General features: G+C 37.4%; 8 protein-coding genes across 8 annotated transcripts; 5 read left to right on the forward strand and 3 right to left on the reverse strand.

Moving 5' to 3' along the window:
* Nucleotides 1-372: 372 nt before the first annotated feature.
* On the forward strand, nucleotides 373-2,424 carry SFP1 (zinc-coordinating transcription factor SFP1; the record flags this gene model as incomplete). Its single annotated transcript, XM_056224507.1, has 1 exon — nucleotides 373-2,424. One exon carries the CDS (start codon nucleotides 373-375, stop codon nucleotides 2,422-2,424), a length of 2,052 nt encoding a protein of 683 aa, XP_056078419.1.
* Nucleotides 2,425-3,636: 1,212 nt separating this feature from the next.
* SEI1 (seipin) lies at nucleotides 3,637-4,494 on the forward strand (the record flags this gene model as incomplete). Its single annotated transcript, XM_056224509.1, has 1 exon — nucleotides 3,637-4,494. One exon carries the CDS (start codon nucleotides 3,637-3,639, stop codon nucleotides 4,492-4,494), a length of 858 nt encoding a protein of 285 aa, XP_056078420.1.
* A 192-nt stretch (nucleotides 4,495-4,686) lies between these two features.
* Nucleotides 4,687-5,745, forward strand: DUS4 (tRNA dihydrouridine synthase; the record flags this gene model as incomplete). The annotated part of the gene is made up of 1 exon (XM_056224510.1): nucleotides 4,687-5,745. One exon carries the CDS (start codon nucleotides 4,687-4,689, stop codon nucleotides 5,743-5,745), a length of 1,059 nt encoding a protein of 352 aa, XP_056078421.1.
* Nucleotides 5,746-5,956: 211 nt separating this feature from the next.
* RPL31B (60S ribosomal protein eL31) lies at nucleotides 5,957-6,603 on the reverse strand (the record flags this gene model as incomplete). The annotated part of the gene is made up of 2 exons (XM_056224511.1): nucleotides 5,957-6,241; nucleotides 6,547-6,603. 2 exons carry the CDS (start codon nucleotides 6,601-6,603, stop codon nucleotides 5,957-5,959), a joined length of 342 nt encoding a protein of 113 aa, XP_056078422.1.
* Nucleotides 6,604-7,759: 1,156 nt separating this feature from the next.
* Nucleotides 7,760-8,446, forward strand: GAG1 (Gag1p; the record flags this gene model as incomplete). The annotated part of the gene is made up of 1 exon (XM_056224512.1): nucleotides 7,760-8,446. One exon carries the CDS (start codon nucleotides 7,760-7,762, stop codon nucleotides 8,444-8,446), a length of 687 nt encoding a protein of 228 aa, XP_056078423.1.
* Nucleotides 8,447-8,686: 240 nt separating this feature from the next.
* Nucleotides 8,687-9,031, reverse strand: BLS1 (Bls1p; the record flags this gene model as incomplete). The annotated part of the gene is made up of 1 exon (XM_056224513.1): nucleotides 8,687-9,031. One exon carries the CDS (start codon nucleotides 9,029-9,031, stop codon nucleotides 8,687-8,689), a length of 345 nt encoding a protein of 114 aa, XP_056078424.1.
* Nucleotides 9,032-9,192: 161 nt separating this feature from the next.
* On the reverse strand, nucleotides 9,193-12,012 carry UTP21 (rRNA-processing protein UTP21; the record flags this gene model as incomplete). Its single annotated transcript, XM_056224514.1, has 1 exon — nucleotides 9,193-12,012. One exon carries the CDS (start codon nucleotides 12,010-12,012, stop codon nucleotides 9,193-9,195), a length of 2,820 nt encoding a protein of 939 aa, XP_056078425.1.
* Nucleotides 12,013-12,311: 299 nt separating this feature from the next.
* Nucleotides 12,312-15,758, forward strand: VIP1 (inositol polyphosphate kinase VIP1; the record flags this gene model as incomplete). Its single annotated transcript, XM_056224515.1, has 1 exon — nucleotides 12,312-15,758. The coding sequence occupies one exon, from the start codon at nucleotides 12,312-12,314 to the stop codon at nucleotides 15,756-15,758; it is 3,447 nt and encodes a 1,148-aa protein (XP_056078426.1).
* Between the last annotated feature and the right edge of the window lie 226 nt (nucleotides 15,759-15,984).

The raw sequence follows: 15,984 nt of genomic DNA on the forward strand, positions 1-15,984 counted from the left end.
CTCGCTTATTAACAGAAAGAAATTTAGTTATTTTCTTCTACTTCAATCACAATATCCGTACCTCTTCCTTGGTGGTTTTTGGTTTTTCTATTATTTAATCGACTTTATCGTGAGTTAGATTACTTACTTTACCGCATATTGTATTGAAAGCAAGAAAGCAAGTAAAACAAAGCTAGGAATAAAGCGTACCACGAAAAATTCATACTAAGTGTATAATACTGGTCCTTTTCCTTTTTGACGTCATATTATATCCTCGAAGTACTTTTTTTGGATTTATCGACTATTCAACCCCTAGAACTTCTGTTTCCAAGGTATTTTTAGGTTCACTGTCATTACTAGACACCTTCATATTCAGGAAAAGTTTGCTTGAGTATGGATTTCACAACAATGACTATGGCAAGTAATATGGCTACCAGCGCTGCTACAACGACTACCACTACACATCCACCTATAAATTCTTCATCCAGCCCTAATAATGATAATGATTCTAATCAGAATACACCTTCTATCCTGATAAATAACAACTCGGATTCATCTAACGGAAAAAACACAGATTTTAACGGCGTCAATAATATTCACCAAAAAAATAACACGAACAATGCAAATAATGTTCACTTATATTCGCCTAATATAATGGACCAGACCCTACTAACTCCACAGGACATTGCTAAGTTACGGAGAGAATCAATAGCTCATTCACAAGGGATGGGTGGTGTCTCATGGGGGTCCATTAGTGTTGGTTCCTGGTTAAGAGATGAGATTATTAGCCGTAGGAGCAGTATTGTACCCGCATCAGCAAACGGTACTGCCGGTGTTGCTCCCGTTACCGCCACTGCTGCCACCAATACTTTGCAAATACAACAACCGGCTAAGAGACCCTCTGTCAGTAATCCTCCATATCATAGAGGGTACTCTATTTCTCCCCAAATAGCCTATACTGCTTATCTTCCAAATTTAGAAAAGCAATACTGTAAAGATTATTCATGCTGTGGTCTTTCTTTGCCAGGTTTACATGATTTACTGAGACATTACGAAGAAGCGCACATATCCACTTCTCCTAATACGGCCAACATGTCGCAGATACCGATGAACTCCGCTGGTACTGTCAGTTCGTCAGTTCGCATGACTAACAATATTTCTGGTACAAGTTACAACCCACAAAATAATACGCCTGTCAATACAAAAAATGCCGCTCAGAAGATCAATAATATGCAAGCCCATAGCGGCAATGCAACTAATAACACCTCCATTAATAATATGCATGCCCATCTCCATAGCAACATGGATTCTAACTCCATAATACGACAATCTCAGCATCCTCAACACCAGCAGAATATAATACAACAACAATTGCAATCGAATCCTGTCAACCATACATCAGGAGTCGTACCAACTCAAAGTGCAATGGGTTCAGCAACTTTGTCATCCACAACAGCGAATCCGAGTGTAATATCTATAACGGGAACTTCTAACCCAAATTTATCGATGGCGAACCACTCGCAACAACTACATTTGAACGGTAATCTAGTTGATGCTGTTTCAACAAATGAAGTGTTTTTAAGGACCAACAATTCTCCTTCAAGGCAAACACCTCATAATAAATCAACGGGTAATAGTAACAATAATGGTATCAATATCAGTAATATTAACTCGCACAATACCAATAATAATATTAACATGGGTAATAAAAACATTATGGTGAATCGTCCACATACATTTAACAATTACTCTTTGAATAAGACGTCAAGAAACCCTATTCAACATCAATCGAGAAAAATAGATCCTCACCAAACGGATTTATCACCTTTAGTGCTTGTCCAAGATATTGATTTAAGTTTTATGGATGACGATATTTTGGGTCCTAGTAATCACAGTTCCATCAATTCTTCCGTGAATCCGACTGCAAATCCTCACAACTATAATTCTTTCCATTCTTCTGTGCATGTAAAGTCTTCTCAAAACATGATGGATGATCAAGATATTGATGATATTGATGACGATGATGATGACGATGATGATGACGATGATGACGATGACACAGAAAACGGTTCTACCTCTAATGGAAAATCAGTTCATAATAGCAATTACAAGTTACCTCAACAAGCTTACATTGACGATCCTGCGAGAAGACTTTATGTTATGGATCATGAGGAGCAAAAGCCCTTCAAATGTCCTGTTATTGGGTGTGAAAAGACGTATAAAAACCAAAATGGTTTGAAGTATCACAGGTTGCATGGTCATCAGAATCAAAAGTTACACGAAAATCCTGACGGCACGTTCAGCGTGATAGATCCAGATTCTACAGATTCATTTGGTGATGGGATGGGATCGGCTAAGGATAAACCCTACCGCTGTGAAGTTTGTGGTAAGAGGTACAAGAATCTAAACGGTTTAAAATATCATAGAGGCCACTCAACTCATTAATTTTAAATTTTTCTTTCTCATTCAATGGCTCTATCATATTTCATTGGATGAAGATTTTTGAGGCTTTATCAAGCGGTTACTCTTTTCCCTTTTCGTTGTAAACAAATTTTTTGCTTGATAATTTTTGAATGAACATACATGATAAACTTGCACTCTTCAATTGTTACTATAAATTTAAAAAAAGCATATCTATGATGAAAAAAATGAACGTGTAATAGAATATCAACTTTTGTTTTGTCATCAACATCCTCAGTAACTCCGTCATACAAACAATTTTGTGGTTTGAACTCTAATTCCCTCCTTTTTGGTATTGTTATTGTGTGTTTATTACTATTCATTTTTAACAACTGTGTTTTTACTATATATATTTGGCTTTACTTATTTCCTTCTGTTTTGATGTATTAAGAACTATTTTTATCTTAAGAATAGAGACTTTAATTCTTATCCCAATCTTTAGTCCTTAGAAAATACTTTCTTGTGGTCCATATGATTTTTCATTATTTATTTGCTACTCTGTACGTATTTTAGTGGAGTATTATTGTACATTGCTTTTTCCTTTGCCTTGTATATATTATTTGCTCATTGAAAAAATGCCAAGGTAGTTCGGAACTATAACTATCCTTATTTTATATCTTTTTTCTACTTCAAGTAAATAGTATAAGAACTAAAAGAATTAAATTCAACACTTGGTTATACAATATTTTACAACAAGATAGTTCAAAGTTGGCATTCTGAAAGTTTATAGTTTTGTTGATAACTTTTAAATTTTAATATTTATTTGCTATTGAAAATAAATGTTCTCATTACCAATATCGATATCGATATCAATATCAATATCAATGGAAAGGTATCAACTTGATCTTTTTCGTAAACCCAGAATTAAAATCGTCTGACTTAATTAGTCATTATCCCGGAAAACCAATGATGCGATGTTATAGCATACATAGCAAGATATGCTTACCGAAAGCTATTTTTGAAGGATGTTCCGTCTAACAGACGATTTAATTCTTAACAACTGTTACTGCTGCTCTTTCGTAAGCTAAAATGAAATAGTCATCGTACTTTTTCTTGCTATTATGTATGCATTCCTAGAATTTATAAGGGAAAGTTTACGAAAATGCGCGTAAGGCAGAAAAAAGAAACAGTTTATTAAATCTAACTTAGTGTGAATCGAAATATACGCAACAAGATAGGGCAAAGAAAATAGGGAGAATGAGAATCAATATATCTCGCCCATTGCAGCTTTTGCAATGGACTTCATATATTGTTGCCGCATTTCTAATACAACTGCTAATCATTCTTCCTTTATCCATCATAGTATATCACGATTTTTACCTGCGACTTTTACCTGCCGATTCCTCTAATGTGGTTCCTCTTAATACCTTCAGTATTTTGAATGGTGTACAATTTGGCACAAAATTTTTTCAGTCCATCTCAAGCATTCCAGTGGGCACAGATCTATCCCAAACGATAGATAATGGTTTATCGCAGTTAATCCCTATGCGCGACAATATAGAATACAAGCTCGATATAAACTTAAAGTTTTACTGTCAAAGTAAAGCTATAAGTTTGAATTTAGACAATTTGTTAATCGATATTTACAGAGGTCCAGGTCCAACCTTGGGCGGTCCAGGAGTAGGGGACAACAAAGATGAGAAAATATTTCACACTTCTAAACCCATTGTTTGCCTTTCAGTAGCCGATTCTATTTCACCTCAAGAAATTGAACAACTAGGTCCCTCGCGTCTCAATGTCTATGGTGAAGAATGGCTAAATAGAATAAGTATAGAAGACAAAATATCTTTAGATTCATCATATGAAACGATCTCTATTTTTTTGAAGACAGAAATTGGCCAAAGAAACTTAATAATACAGCCGGAAAGTGGAATTACATTTAGGATGAATTTTGAGCAAGGATTGAGAAACTTGATGCTTCGAAAAAGATTTTTATCTTATGTTATAGGCATTTCAATTTTTCATTGCATCATATGCATGCTTTTTTTCATAACAGGCTGCACAGCTTTCATATTCGTTAGAAAGGGCCAAAAGAAATCCAAGAAACATAGCTGATAGAATTATATTTCTCGCTATATATTTTAACACGTACCTGTAATTCTAAACGTATAAGCTGTTCCAGCCTTTTGCACATTTGCTTAATTATAAATATAAAAAAAAGATCTGCGAAAAACTGAAAATGAGAAAAAAGAGAGATGCTTAAAAAGTTATAAACAACACACGTACTGAAAAAGAATTCAAAAGGGAATGCCGACAATGCCTACTTTATCTGACGATATAGTGATACCGAAGCCGAAACTTATTACTAGAGAAACAGACCCACTACATATAATAAAAACAAGGCAGAAAACACATGGTAGACCTGTGACCATTGCTGGCCCGATGGTTCGATATTCCAAACTACCATTTCGTCAGCTATGCCGGGAATATGATGTTGATATAGTTTATTCTCCCATGATTTTAGCAAGAGAGTATGTGCGTAATGAGCATGCAAGAATTTCAGACTTTTCTACAAATAGTGAAGACACTCCATTAATAGTCCAAGTTGGTGTAAACAACGTTGCCGATTTACTTAAATTTGTGGAAATGGTTGCCCCTTATTGTGATGGCGTGGGTATCAACTGTGGGTGTCCCATAAAGGAACAAATCCGAGAAGGCATTGGCTGTGCCTTGATATACAACCCAGGGTTATTGTGTGATATGGTTCGTGCTGTCAAAGGTAAATATGGCGACAAACTGAGAATCGAAACAAAAATAAGAATACATGAGGAGTTGAACGAAACAGTAAATTTGTGTCGAGAATTATGTGAGGCAGGTGTGGATTGGATTACAATCCATGGTCGAACACGTAGAACTAGATCATCGCAGCCAGCTAACCTTGATGCAATAAAGTATATAATCGAGAACATCAGGGACAAAAATGTGCCTGTCATAGCCAATGGAGACTGTTTCAAGTTATCTGATCTGGAAAGAATCACTACGTACACTGGTGCATCTGGTGTTATGGCTGTGCGTGGATTATTAAGCAATCCGGCCTTATTTGCAGGGTATGAAACCTGCCCGTGGGGCTGCATTGAAAAGTTTTGGTATTGGGTTTTAGAGTTCGGTGGCTTACCTTTTCAATTGACCCTGCACCATCTATATTGCATGCTTGAGAGCATGGACTTGAGGAAACCACTTTTAAAAGAGATGATGAATCTTAAAAATTACATCAGTTTGATAGATTGGTTTGATAAAACCTTTTACTTCAAGCGCTTCGGCGAAGATGAATTCGGTAAGGCTGTCGAAATTCCTTATAAAAACTAAGGACTACACGCAGAATAACGCATCACTAGTTGCGAATGTGAATGAATAAATATTAAATTACAAAAATCTAATAAATTGTGGTACTGCAATCGTATATTTTTCTTTGTCTTTTAAGTCGTATACTCGTACCCTGAACGCTGCCCCGTTTGTATAATACTATAACCCAAAACAAACAAAATGCTTATAAGATGGACACTATTTTTCATACAATTTAAGCATCTTCTTCAACGACAACGGTTTGTAAACCCTTAGCAGAAGCAACCAAAACAGGTTCGACGTAGGAGAACAATGGGTTCTTTGCATCTTCTTCTTCGTTTCTCTTTCTGGAGATTCTCAATCTTAACCTGTATTCAACACCCTTGACACCTCTCTTCCAGATGGCTTGGTTCAATTCTGGAGCTAGACGGACATCTTCAGTGCCCATATGTAACTTAGCGAACTTTTTGATCTCTTTGACAGCTCTTGGGGCTCTTTTCTTGAAACTGACACCATGCAACTATGATAATACCGAATTATTAATGGAATGTTAGTAAAAAAACTGGTGGACCTGAAGCCTCAAAACATAAGTCGTGCGCAAGCGTGATCATGGTATAAACATAGGCGTATGCATACTGATTGTAAAACGATGATGCACCGCATCTTACGTTCCATATATTGAATCCCCGCTTCAAAATAAAACCTTGGTTTCATCAACTGAAAACTCAGCTTCCTTCCTGTTCATCTTGTGTAACATCTTTCCACAATATTGCTCGTAGACTTATGATAACTTCCCAAATAATTCTAATTTTAATTTTGACATACTCTTTTGTGTAAATTGATGGTGTATTCACGAGTGACAACATCTTTTAAACCGGCCATTTTCAATTATTTTTGTTTAATCTGCTCGTTACTATTTAAATAAACTTAAATTCAAGCGTATATAAATCAAGAAATCTCATTAGCAGCGCAACTGACAAATAACAGATTAAACATGGTCATGCAATACTACTACCACAATGGGCTCCAAGCTCACCAAACAATGTCAGATCCGTCCGTTGCATTACCCTCGGTTTAGCAACCTATTAGTTAGTGTTTGACGTGCCAAATCCATTCGTGGGCACATTCAATCAACAGGTTCCCCATCCCTACTGGATGTCCTGCGACCTCCAGCTTAGCCGTAACAACTGCCAGACCAACAGCTTAGGCGCTAAACGCAAGTTTCTCCCCTCTCTAGCCACGGTGAGAGGAACGAGAAGACCTGTGCCGCCTGAACGTTCGTCAAAATTTAGAATGTGCCACTCCACTAAAGCTTTATTTCAGCTGTGCTTCTAACAAGCCAATATTTCGTAAAATAGTCTAGAAATGGGTGTACAGATGTACAAATGCACGGGCGTAATTATTACTCCGACCTGAAAAAATGGCATCAAAATTACTTGGTGGCCAAACACCGCAAGGCTTTAGGTAAAGGTATTTAGTACCCGCAGGGACAGGGTTTTCATCACGAGATAGAAAATGAATATTAGCAATAGTAATTTAAGTAGAAAGACCTGTGTACCCGATCGTTAAGATATTGACTAGTTTTCAACGGAATGTTAGTTCCCAATCACGTTCATAGCACCTCCTGCTCAAGTTCCGTAGTTCCACTCGCATCCCCCACAGATTGTTTGCTCCTCGTGGGCAATGCTATCGCGCGCATTTCTTTTTTTCCTTTTTAGCATTTTTCAACTTCTAAATAAAACGATGCATAAATGATAGTAAGATTGAACTTTGGTAAACAATAGGAACAACACCCAAAATAATTAATTTTTCTCCTCATTATTTCGTCGCAAGAAACTGTGCTGTATAGGCTATTATTGGGATATTCACAGGGACAGAGAATACGCAAGAGACTTTGTACTTAGCTACTCTTCCGCTAGTTCCACAATAGGCTTTGCTGTATATTTTGCTCAGTAAAAAAGGTAGTTAAAAAAAAGAATAATTTTGTACGGTCGGTTCAACCCCAAAAGATTACAGCAATCAAAGACTAAGAATTAACATGGCAGTTTCAACTTCTAAGACCTCAAAAAAGAATATCAAATACACTTTAACTCATACTTTACAAAAATGGAAGGAAACGTTAAAGAAAATTACACACGAAACCTTGAGTGGTATCGATGACTCTAGTGGAAGCGATGAAAAAATAGAAGCATTGTTCACTGTTGCCCAACCTGTCGTTGAAACCTCAAAGGGTATAGACAGAGATAGTGGTGCTTCTATGTCGCAAGTAGGGGGAGGTCTTAATAGCACCTTAGAAATGAAGCTCACCGATGAAAGTGAGGAATCTAGCTCTGCCAATAACACGACTACAACCGCTATGCATACTTCATCTAATTCCAGAAAGTCCACCCAGAATTTTGAAAACTATAACGTAGTAGATGAACGTATCAAATTAGCTCAAAAAAGCAAGGCGCCATTTTGTAGTGCTGAAAAAATTTGGAAACGAAGAAGACAACTTTGGACACAACCCACTGATCAGGAAGGAAGTGTTAATGGTGATGGAGCTACCCGAAGAGAGATTTTTCGAGCTATACCCGAAGGATATTATGCTCGTGTTTACAAGAAATTGGTCGTTGATGACAAGCCATTAAGAGAGCCACTAAACTTGGAAGATGCTTTGCAAGTCATAAACGCAGGCTGGACGGAAACGAGGAAGTGGGCTAATGCTGCTAAGGGGATGCCATGACTGTGCGTTTATGCTCTATCAATGTGCTCTTTATCATTCTTTGTAATATCTTTTTTTTTCCATTTTGCATCATACAACTTTAATCCAGTTTAAAGGAGTCCATCAATTATTCATTCTTCATCTCTCTTTCTCACCCTTTCTTCTTAATCTTATACCGTATAAAATACGTATTGACTTATTCCATTAATAATAACATATAATAATAACACTAACTAAAAAAAATCGAACATAACGATCCCTTCATTTTGAATTACGATTCTTCTTTATCAGTTGATATGTCATTTCAATGATTCGGAGGTCTCTATCCACAAGCTCGGCTCCCTTTTGCAGAGCTTTAGTTCGTTCCGTATATGGGGTATACTTTTCTAACATATCATTGACGGGCGATACACATTTGTTCTTAAATGAATCGTCATGAAGTCGCAGCAACTTCTTCAGCTGTACATTTAATATATACGATTGGTTATTCTCAATTTCCTCTAATGTCTTTGAGGCCTCAGTCCCTTGCGGGGAGTTGATTATCCTGTCAAGCAAACGATCAAGTTCTTCGGTCCTATTTGGCATTTTTACAATCATGTACGTCATGATATTTGGAACATGAAGAGCACCTATGCATTGTGGATGATCTGTAGAATGTGAGTCCTTTTAAGTATGCTGCGAAGAAGCGAATACATGCTCCATAGTTACCCTCTCAATAAATTAGGTAAAAAGATACACAGCTTTCCTATATTTGCATTATATAATGCTTAGGCGGTAGTCACAAAATTTACTACCCCCATACAAAACTTAACTAGATCATCCAATCTGTCTTCATTCTTATGTACATTCTCCCAATTTTGAAGAGCACCAGCGATCTCTTGATTCGTGTTATTAGCATGAATAACGTCACCGTGTGCCTTGAACAATAAGCTCATAAACGTCTCGTAAAGCTCGAAATTCTTATTACTTTTCAACCCTTGCGTTAACGCATCAATGAACCATACAATTTCATCGAATGGCTCAAAAGAATTTAGTGATCTGATCTCCAAGTCCACTGCTGCGGGTGAAAGATTTATTAGGGCGGCTAAAAGCAGGGAATAGTCCTTCGATTCTGCACCTTCTCGTAATAGCTTTGTAAAATGCGATTCAAAACCTAATCTTCCAGTGGCTTTGAATTTGTTTATCTGTTCTTCCGCCTCTAACTTCTTTTGAGTTTCTTGATCTCTACGATGAATTTCCTCTGGTGTTTCGTGAGCTATACCTTCCCTTCCAGAGGCATCATCTCCAACCTTTTCTCCAGATAGTTGTAGAAAAAACGGAAGCTTTTCTGCCCTCTTTGGAGCTTCCTTTGGCTTGGAGCGTTTTCTGATAACATCTAAATGTAGCAATGTGTTCATCTTGCTTCTCGGTCCTATAGATAATGTCAACAACTCCTTATCAATCTGTTTCAATGATGTATAGGTGGTAAAGTCAATGTCATTTAGGTCTTCTGCATCATTTCTTTCTAAAGCTCCTGACAACATTGAGTCGTTTCCCTTCACAGATGCACTCGGTAACGCCATCCTTGCAAAATCCGACTCATCAATAGTTCTGGTCGAGATTGCCTTGAATTGAGCCCTGTTGGTCCAGATACATATCCCATTACCGGTAACATGTGTAGTGGCAAGCAAATCACCATTTGGAGAGAATTTTACATTTGTGACAACATTGTCTACTATGATACCATCAATACATCCTCCCGTTGGAAGATCCCACGTTCTAATGGTGGAATCTAAAGAAGCAGAAACAATCCAACGGCCTTCAGGTGAAAAATCAAAAGAAGTAATCCTATTACTATGCCCCCATAACTGACGAACAATCCTTTGAGTAACGGCGTCAATAACCACTATTGATAAGTCGTCTAAAGCCAAAGCAAATAGATCAGAAGAACGATGATAAACCATTGAGGTAATAGGAGCATCCAATTTTAATTTACCTAACAAAGTTGACTTGTTGAAATCATAAAAGCCAACAATACCATCTAGCCCACATGAGACCATTTTACGGTTCATACCATCTAGGGATATACCAGTAACTGCCCTTTTGTGTAATTTGTATTTTTTACGGATTATACCACTTTGCATATTATAAATGGTGATGGAACCATTCGAGGAGCCGACAAATCCAAAATTTCCACATTGAGAGATGGCTACAGACTTAACAAATCCATCATCAGTGGTACCAAAGGTCCACCTACCAACCCTTTTATTTCGCATATCCCAGGTTCTTGCAAATTTTTCATCCTTATGCGCAGTGACAACGTTTTCCCATTCACCTATTCTAGCATTTTCAATTGCAAGTGCTATGATTTCAGGGAACTTAGATTTGATTGTACTGCCGCCTACTCTACCACCATCTTGTTTCTTGTGTAATCTTTGAGACATTTCTTGCGATTGTGCATCTTTGCGTAGAGAAAAGCCCCAAAGCGATCTATCTTTGGATGCAGAAAGCATGAAGTGTGATTGGGAATCAGCAAACGCAATACATGAAGGAGGCTGAGAATGACCCCCTCTGGAACGTAGATATCTTGGTGGTTGAACAACTACATCACTGTTTCCCTGTGATAATGATGGATCGAAAACATACTCCTTCAGTGAGTTGTCACCACCAGAAGTGACAATAATAGGCTGACCATTTAAAAAAGTAGCCTTAGTGACACCACCGTATGATTCTCTGTGGATGTTTTTTAGAACATGTATTCTTGAACGGCGGTCTAAATCATAAAAGATTAAATCACCACTACTTGTACCTACGCTTAAATGAGAAGAACCATCGGTTCTAAAGCTCAATGACGAAACTCTTGAATGTGGAACCTTAATAGTGCGGACTCTTTTACCCTTTCTCATGTTGAACATAATAACCTCGCCAGTAACAGTACCTAAAGCAATAATATCTAGAACCGGTGCAGGCTCAGCGATTGTAATTTTGTCAGGAAATTCGTTTGATGTGTAAACAAGCTTCCCAGTTCTGACGTTAAAAAGCAACACATTGGATTTGGTAACCACAATTAATTTATTCAAATAAGTTGCCAAATGTTGTAAAGATACAATTTCACCGCCTTGAATTTGTGTAATCACAAGCTTGGTGTAGAATTTTGACGGATATTTATCCTGTGGATCAGATTTCTTGTATACAAAAATGGAATTTTTGTCCGTGGAAACACAAAGATAATCACCAAATACGCATAAGTGCTGAATATTTGCGTCAGTTTCTAACTCAATTAAGTGTTCCTCGATACCCCTTTTGTAAATTCCAATCTTATTTTCATATGCTGCGTAGACGTAGTGAAAATGTGCCGACAGTGCTACAATTGAAGATGATGTCTCTTTCTCAGAAACAAAAAGTAGATGTAAACTATTTGCATCGTATATTTGAAATGTTTTTCCCACGCTTGTTACAATGTAAAAAGTAGAACCTAATGTACCGGTAGCAAAAGGAATGCCATTACTAACATTACCAATAATTCTGAATGGAGAAAAAACTTTAGAATTTTTCCCTTCGCTTCTCACGCCTTCTTCAACTTTTCTTTTCTTCAAGTCAACGGACATGACGTACTTTCCTAACCAATTTCGACTTTTTTGATGCCTTAATCTTGCTTGGTGTTTCGATATCAAGTACTGTACTTGAGATTTATTAAATTTTCATAGCAACCTCATCGCGATTTTTTTCTCAAAAATTTTCAGTCAAAAAAAAAAGCACGTGCTCGGAAATGTTTCTAAGGAAGGCAATGATTAAAGATAAAAGAATATAGTTAATCATTGAGCATGAAGAAATCTACAATTAAAACGCGAAGCTGATTACTAAATTTGGAAACAACTTGTAACATATTAGTACACTGTAAGAGGATATGAGCGGGATTAAGAAGGAGACAATCGAACCCAATGAGATTCCCCAACGGGAGGCTAAAAGTAGCTCACCTAGTACACCTTCTGAAATGTCACCTCTTTTCTTGAACAAGAACACACAGAAGGCTATGCAATCGATTGCCCCAATATTAGAGGGGTTCAGTCCCAAGACATCAGCTAGTGAAAACATGTCTTTGAAATTACCACCCCCTGGAATTCAAGATAATAATAGCGAAGAGAACCTCACTGTGCATGATGCACTACAAAGGACCATAACTACTGAATTAGGAAATGGAAACAATGTTAATATAATTACGACCTCTTGCTTACAGAAAGTGGATAGCGACCCAAAGTCAGAAACTGATCCTGAAGGGCTCCCCAGCAATTCGAGCATTGCGAATGAAGCAGGTAATAGCGACTGCACCTCCAAAACTGGATCACCTAATGTACCACAAGGGTCAAAGGATGTTGAGCAGATCAATGTTGGAAATTGTTCGGTACCTCCTTCATCTGCTTCCTCCCGCAAGTCTTCAACAAGTCATCCTAAACCTAGGCTACCGAAGATAGGGAAAATTGGAGTATGTGCAATGGATGCAAAAGTTCTTTCGAAGCCAATGAGACATATTTTGAATCGTCTAATAGAGCATGGGGAATTTGAAACTGTTATTTTTGGAGATAAAGTCATTCTTGATGAAAGAATCGAAAATTGGCCAACATGTGACTTTTTGATATCTTTCTTCTCATCAGGATTCCCCTTAGATAAGGCAATTAAGTACGTCAAGTTACGCAAGCCTTTTATTATTAATGACCTAATAATGCAGAAGATATTATGGGATAGAAGATTGTGCTTACAAGTATTAGAAGCCTATAATGTTCCAACACCTCCAAGATTAGAAATCAGTAGGGACGGTGGTCCTCGAGCCAACGAAGAATTGAGAGCAAAATTGCGTGAACATGGCGTAGAAGTGAAACCTGTAGAGGAACCCGAGTGGAAAATGGTAGATGATGACACGTTAGAAGTTAATGGAAGAACGATGACTAAACCCTTTGTTGAGAAGCCCGTTGATGGTGAAGACCACAACATTTACATCTATTATCACTCTAAGAACGGCGGAGGAGGTCGTCGTTTATTTCGTAAAGTCGGCAATAAGTCTTCGGAATTTGATCCTACCTTGGTTCATCCTCGTACCGAAGGGTCTTACATTTATGAAGAATTTATGGATACTGATAATTTTGAAGATGTTAAGGCCTATACTATTGGTGAGAATTTTTGCCATGCGGAAACTAGAAAATCTCCCGTAGTTGATGGTATAGTTAGAAGAAACACGCACGGTAAAGAAGTTAGATATATTACTGAGCTATCGGACGAAGAGAAAACTATTGCAGGAAAAGTGTCTAAAGCATTTTCCCAAATGATATGCGGTTTTGATCTACTACGTGTTTCCGGCAAAAGTTACGTCATTGATGTTAACGGATTTTCCTTTGTAAAAGATAACAAAGCTTATTATGATTCATGTGCCAATATATTAAGAAATACTTTCATTGAGGCAAAGAAGAAAATGGATATGGAAAAGAAGAATTTGCCTATTATTCGCGAGGAAAAGGAACAAAAATGGGTGTTTAAGGGACTGGTTATCATTATCCGCCATGCTGACAGAACGCCAAAGCAAAAATTCAAACATTCGTTCACTTCGCCTATTTTTATCTCGTTACTAAAAGGCCACAAGGAAGAAGTTGTAATTAGAAACGTAAACGATCTAAAGATTGTTCTGCAAGCCTTAAGAATTGCATTAGACGAAAAAGCGGGAAATCCGGCTAAAATCAAAGTTTTAGCAAATGCTTTAGAAAAGAAGTTAAATTTTCCAGGAACTAAAATCCAGTTGAAACCAGTTTTAAATAAAGAAAACGAGGTGGAGAAGGTTCAGTTTATCTTAAAATGGGGCGGTGAGCCCACTCATTCTGCCAAATATCAGGCTACTGAACTCGGAGAGCAAATGAGACAAGACTTCGACCTGCTAAACAAGAGTATTCTACAAAACATCAAGATATTCTCATCATCTGAAAGACGTGTCCTTCATACAGCTCAGTACTGGACTAGAGCCCTTTTTGGAGCAGATGAATTAGGCAGTGATGAAATCAGTATTAGAAAGGATCTTTTAGATGATAGTAATGCCGCCAAAGATTTGATGGACAAAGTGAAAAAGAAATTGAAGCCACTATTAAGAGAGGGTAAAGAAGCTCCTCCTCAATTTGCTTGGCCTTCAAAGATGCCAGAACCTTATTTGGTCATAAAGCGAGTAGTTGAATTAATGAACTACCATAAGAAAATAATGGATAATAATTTTGCTAAAAAAGATGTCGACTCGATGCAAACAAGATGGTGTACTTCCGAAGATCCTAGTTTGTTCAAGGAAAGGTGGGATAAACTTTTTAAAGAATTCAATAACGTCGAAAAAGTCGATCCGTCTAAAATTTCTGAACTGTATGATACTATGAAATATGATGCCCTTCATAATAGGCAGTTTTTGGAGAACATATTTGATCCCGGACATCCAAATGAAGCTATGGCCGATGAGTTAGGGAGTCACTCTCTGGTTGACCGTTACCCAATTAATATCCTCGCCAAGAACAATTTTAAGATAATAGATAGTCATAGTATGAGCAGTTCTAGTAAGAACAGCAGTAATAGCGTCGGGTCGTTAGGCTGGGTTTTAGAAAGTGGCAAATCTTCTACGGCGAGAAACCCCAAATCTTCATCCCAGTTCGATGAACCACGTTTTATGCAGTTACGGGAACTGTATAAGTTGGCCAAGGTGTTGTTTGATTTTATTTGCCCCAAAGAATATGGAATTTCAGATTCAGAGAAACTTGATATTGGTTTATTAACTTCATTGCCTTTGGCCAAACAAATATTAAATGACATAGGAGATATGAAAAATAGAGAAACTCCAGCTTGTGTCGCATACTTCACTAAGGAATCTCATATCTATACTTTACTAAACATCATATATGAGTCTGGGATTCCAATGAGGATCGCTAGAAACGCCTTACCAGAACTCGATTATTTGTCACAGATTACATTTGAGCTGTATGAAAGTACGGACGCTTCTGGCCAGAAATCACATTCCATCAGACTGAAAATGTCCCCTGGGTGTCATACTCAAGATCCATTGGACGTTCAGTTAGATGACAGGCATTATATCAGTTGTATCCCCAAGATTTCATTGACGAAGCACTTAGATATGGACTACGTTCAACAAAAGTTAAGAAACAAATTTACCAGAGTCATTATGCCTCCAAAATTTACACCTGTAAACATTACGAGTCCTAATTTGAGTTTCCAGAAACGCAAAACCAGAAGAAAGTCTACATCCGTTGATAAGTGTAAACTTCCTCCTGCGTCCTCAGATTCTTCATCCTCTACTTCGATCAATAAGACAGTAGAATAGTAACTACACCCATTTTTTAGTTTAGCAACATCTCACTTAATAAGTTATTTACTCAATATTTTTTTCGGAAAAAGGCATGTACTTTAATATTGCTCGCGATCTTTTGGCTCCGGAGTTTTCGTTGAACCCTTAGACGAGCAAATTAGCGCCATAAGGATATGCGTCAGAGCACATTAATTAGTGACATATTGCTATATAAGGAACCACTCTTTCCTCGTTAATTTGG

Source organism: Saccharomyces mikatae, assembly GCF_947241705.1.
Source record: "Saccharomyces mikatae IFO 1815 strain IFO1815 genome assembly, chromosome: 12".
NCBI classification, from domain to species: domain Eukaryota; kingdom Fungi; phylum Ascomycota; class Saccharomycetes; order Saccharomycetales; family Saccharomycetaceae; genus Saccharomyces; species Saccharomyces mikatae.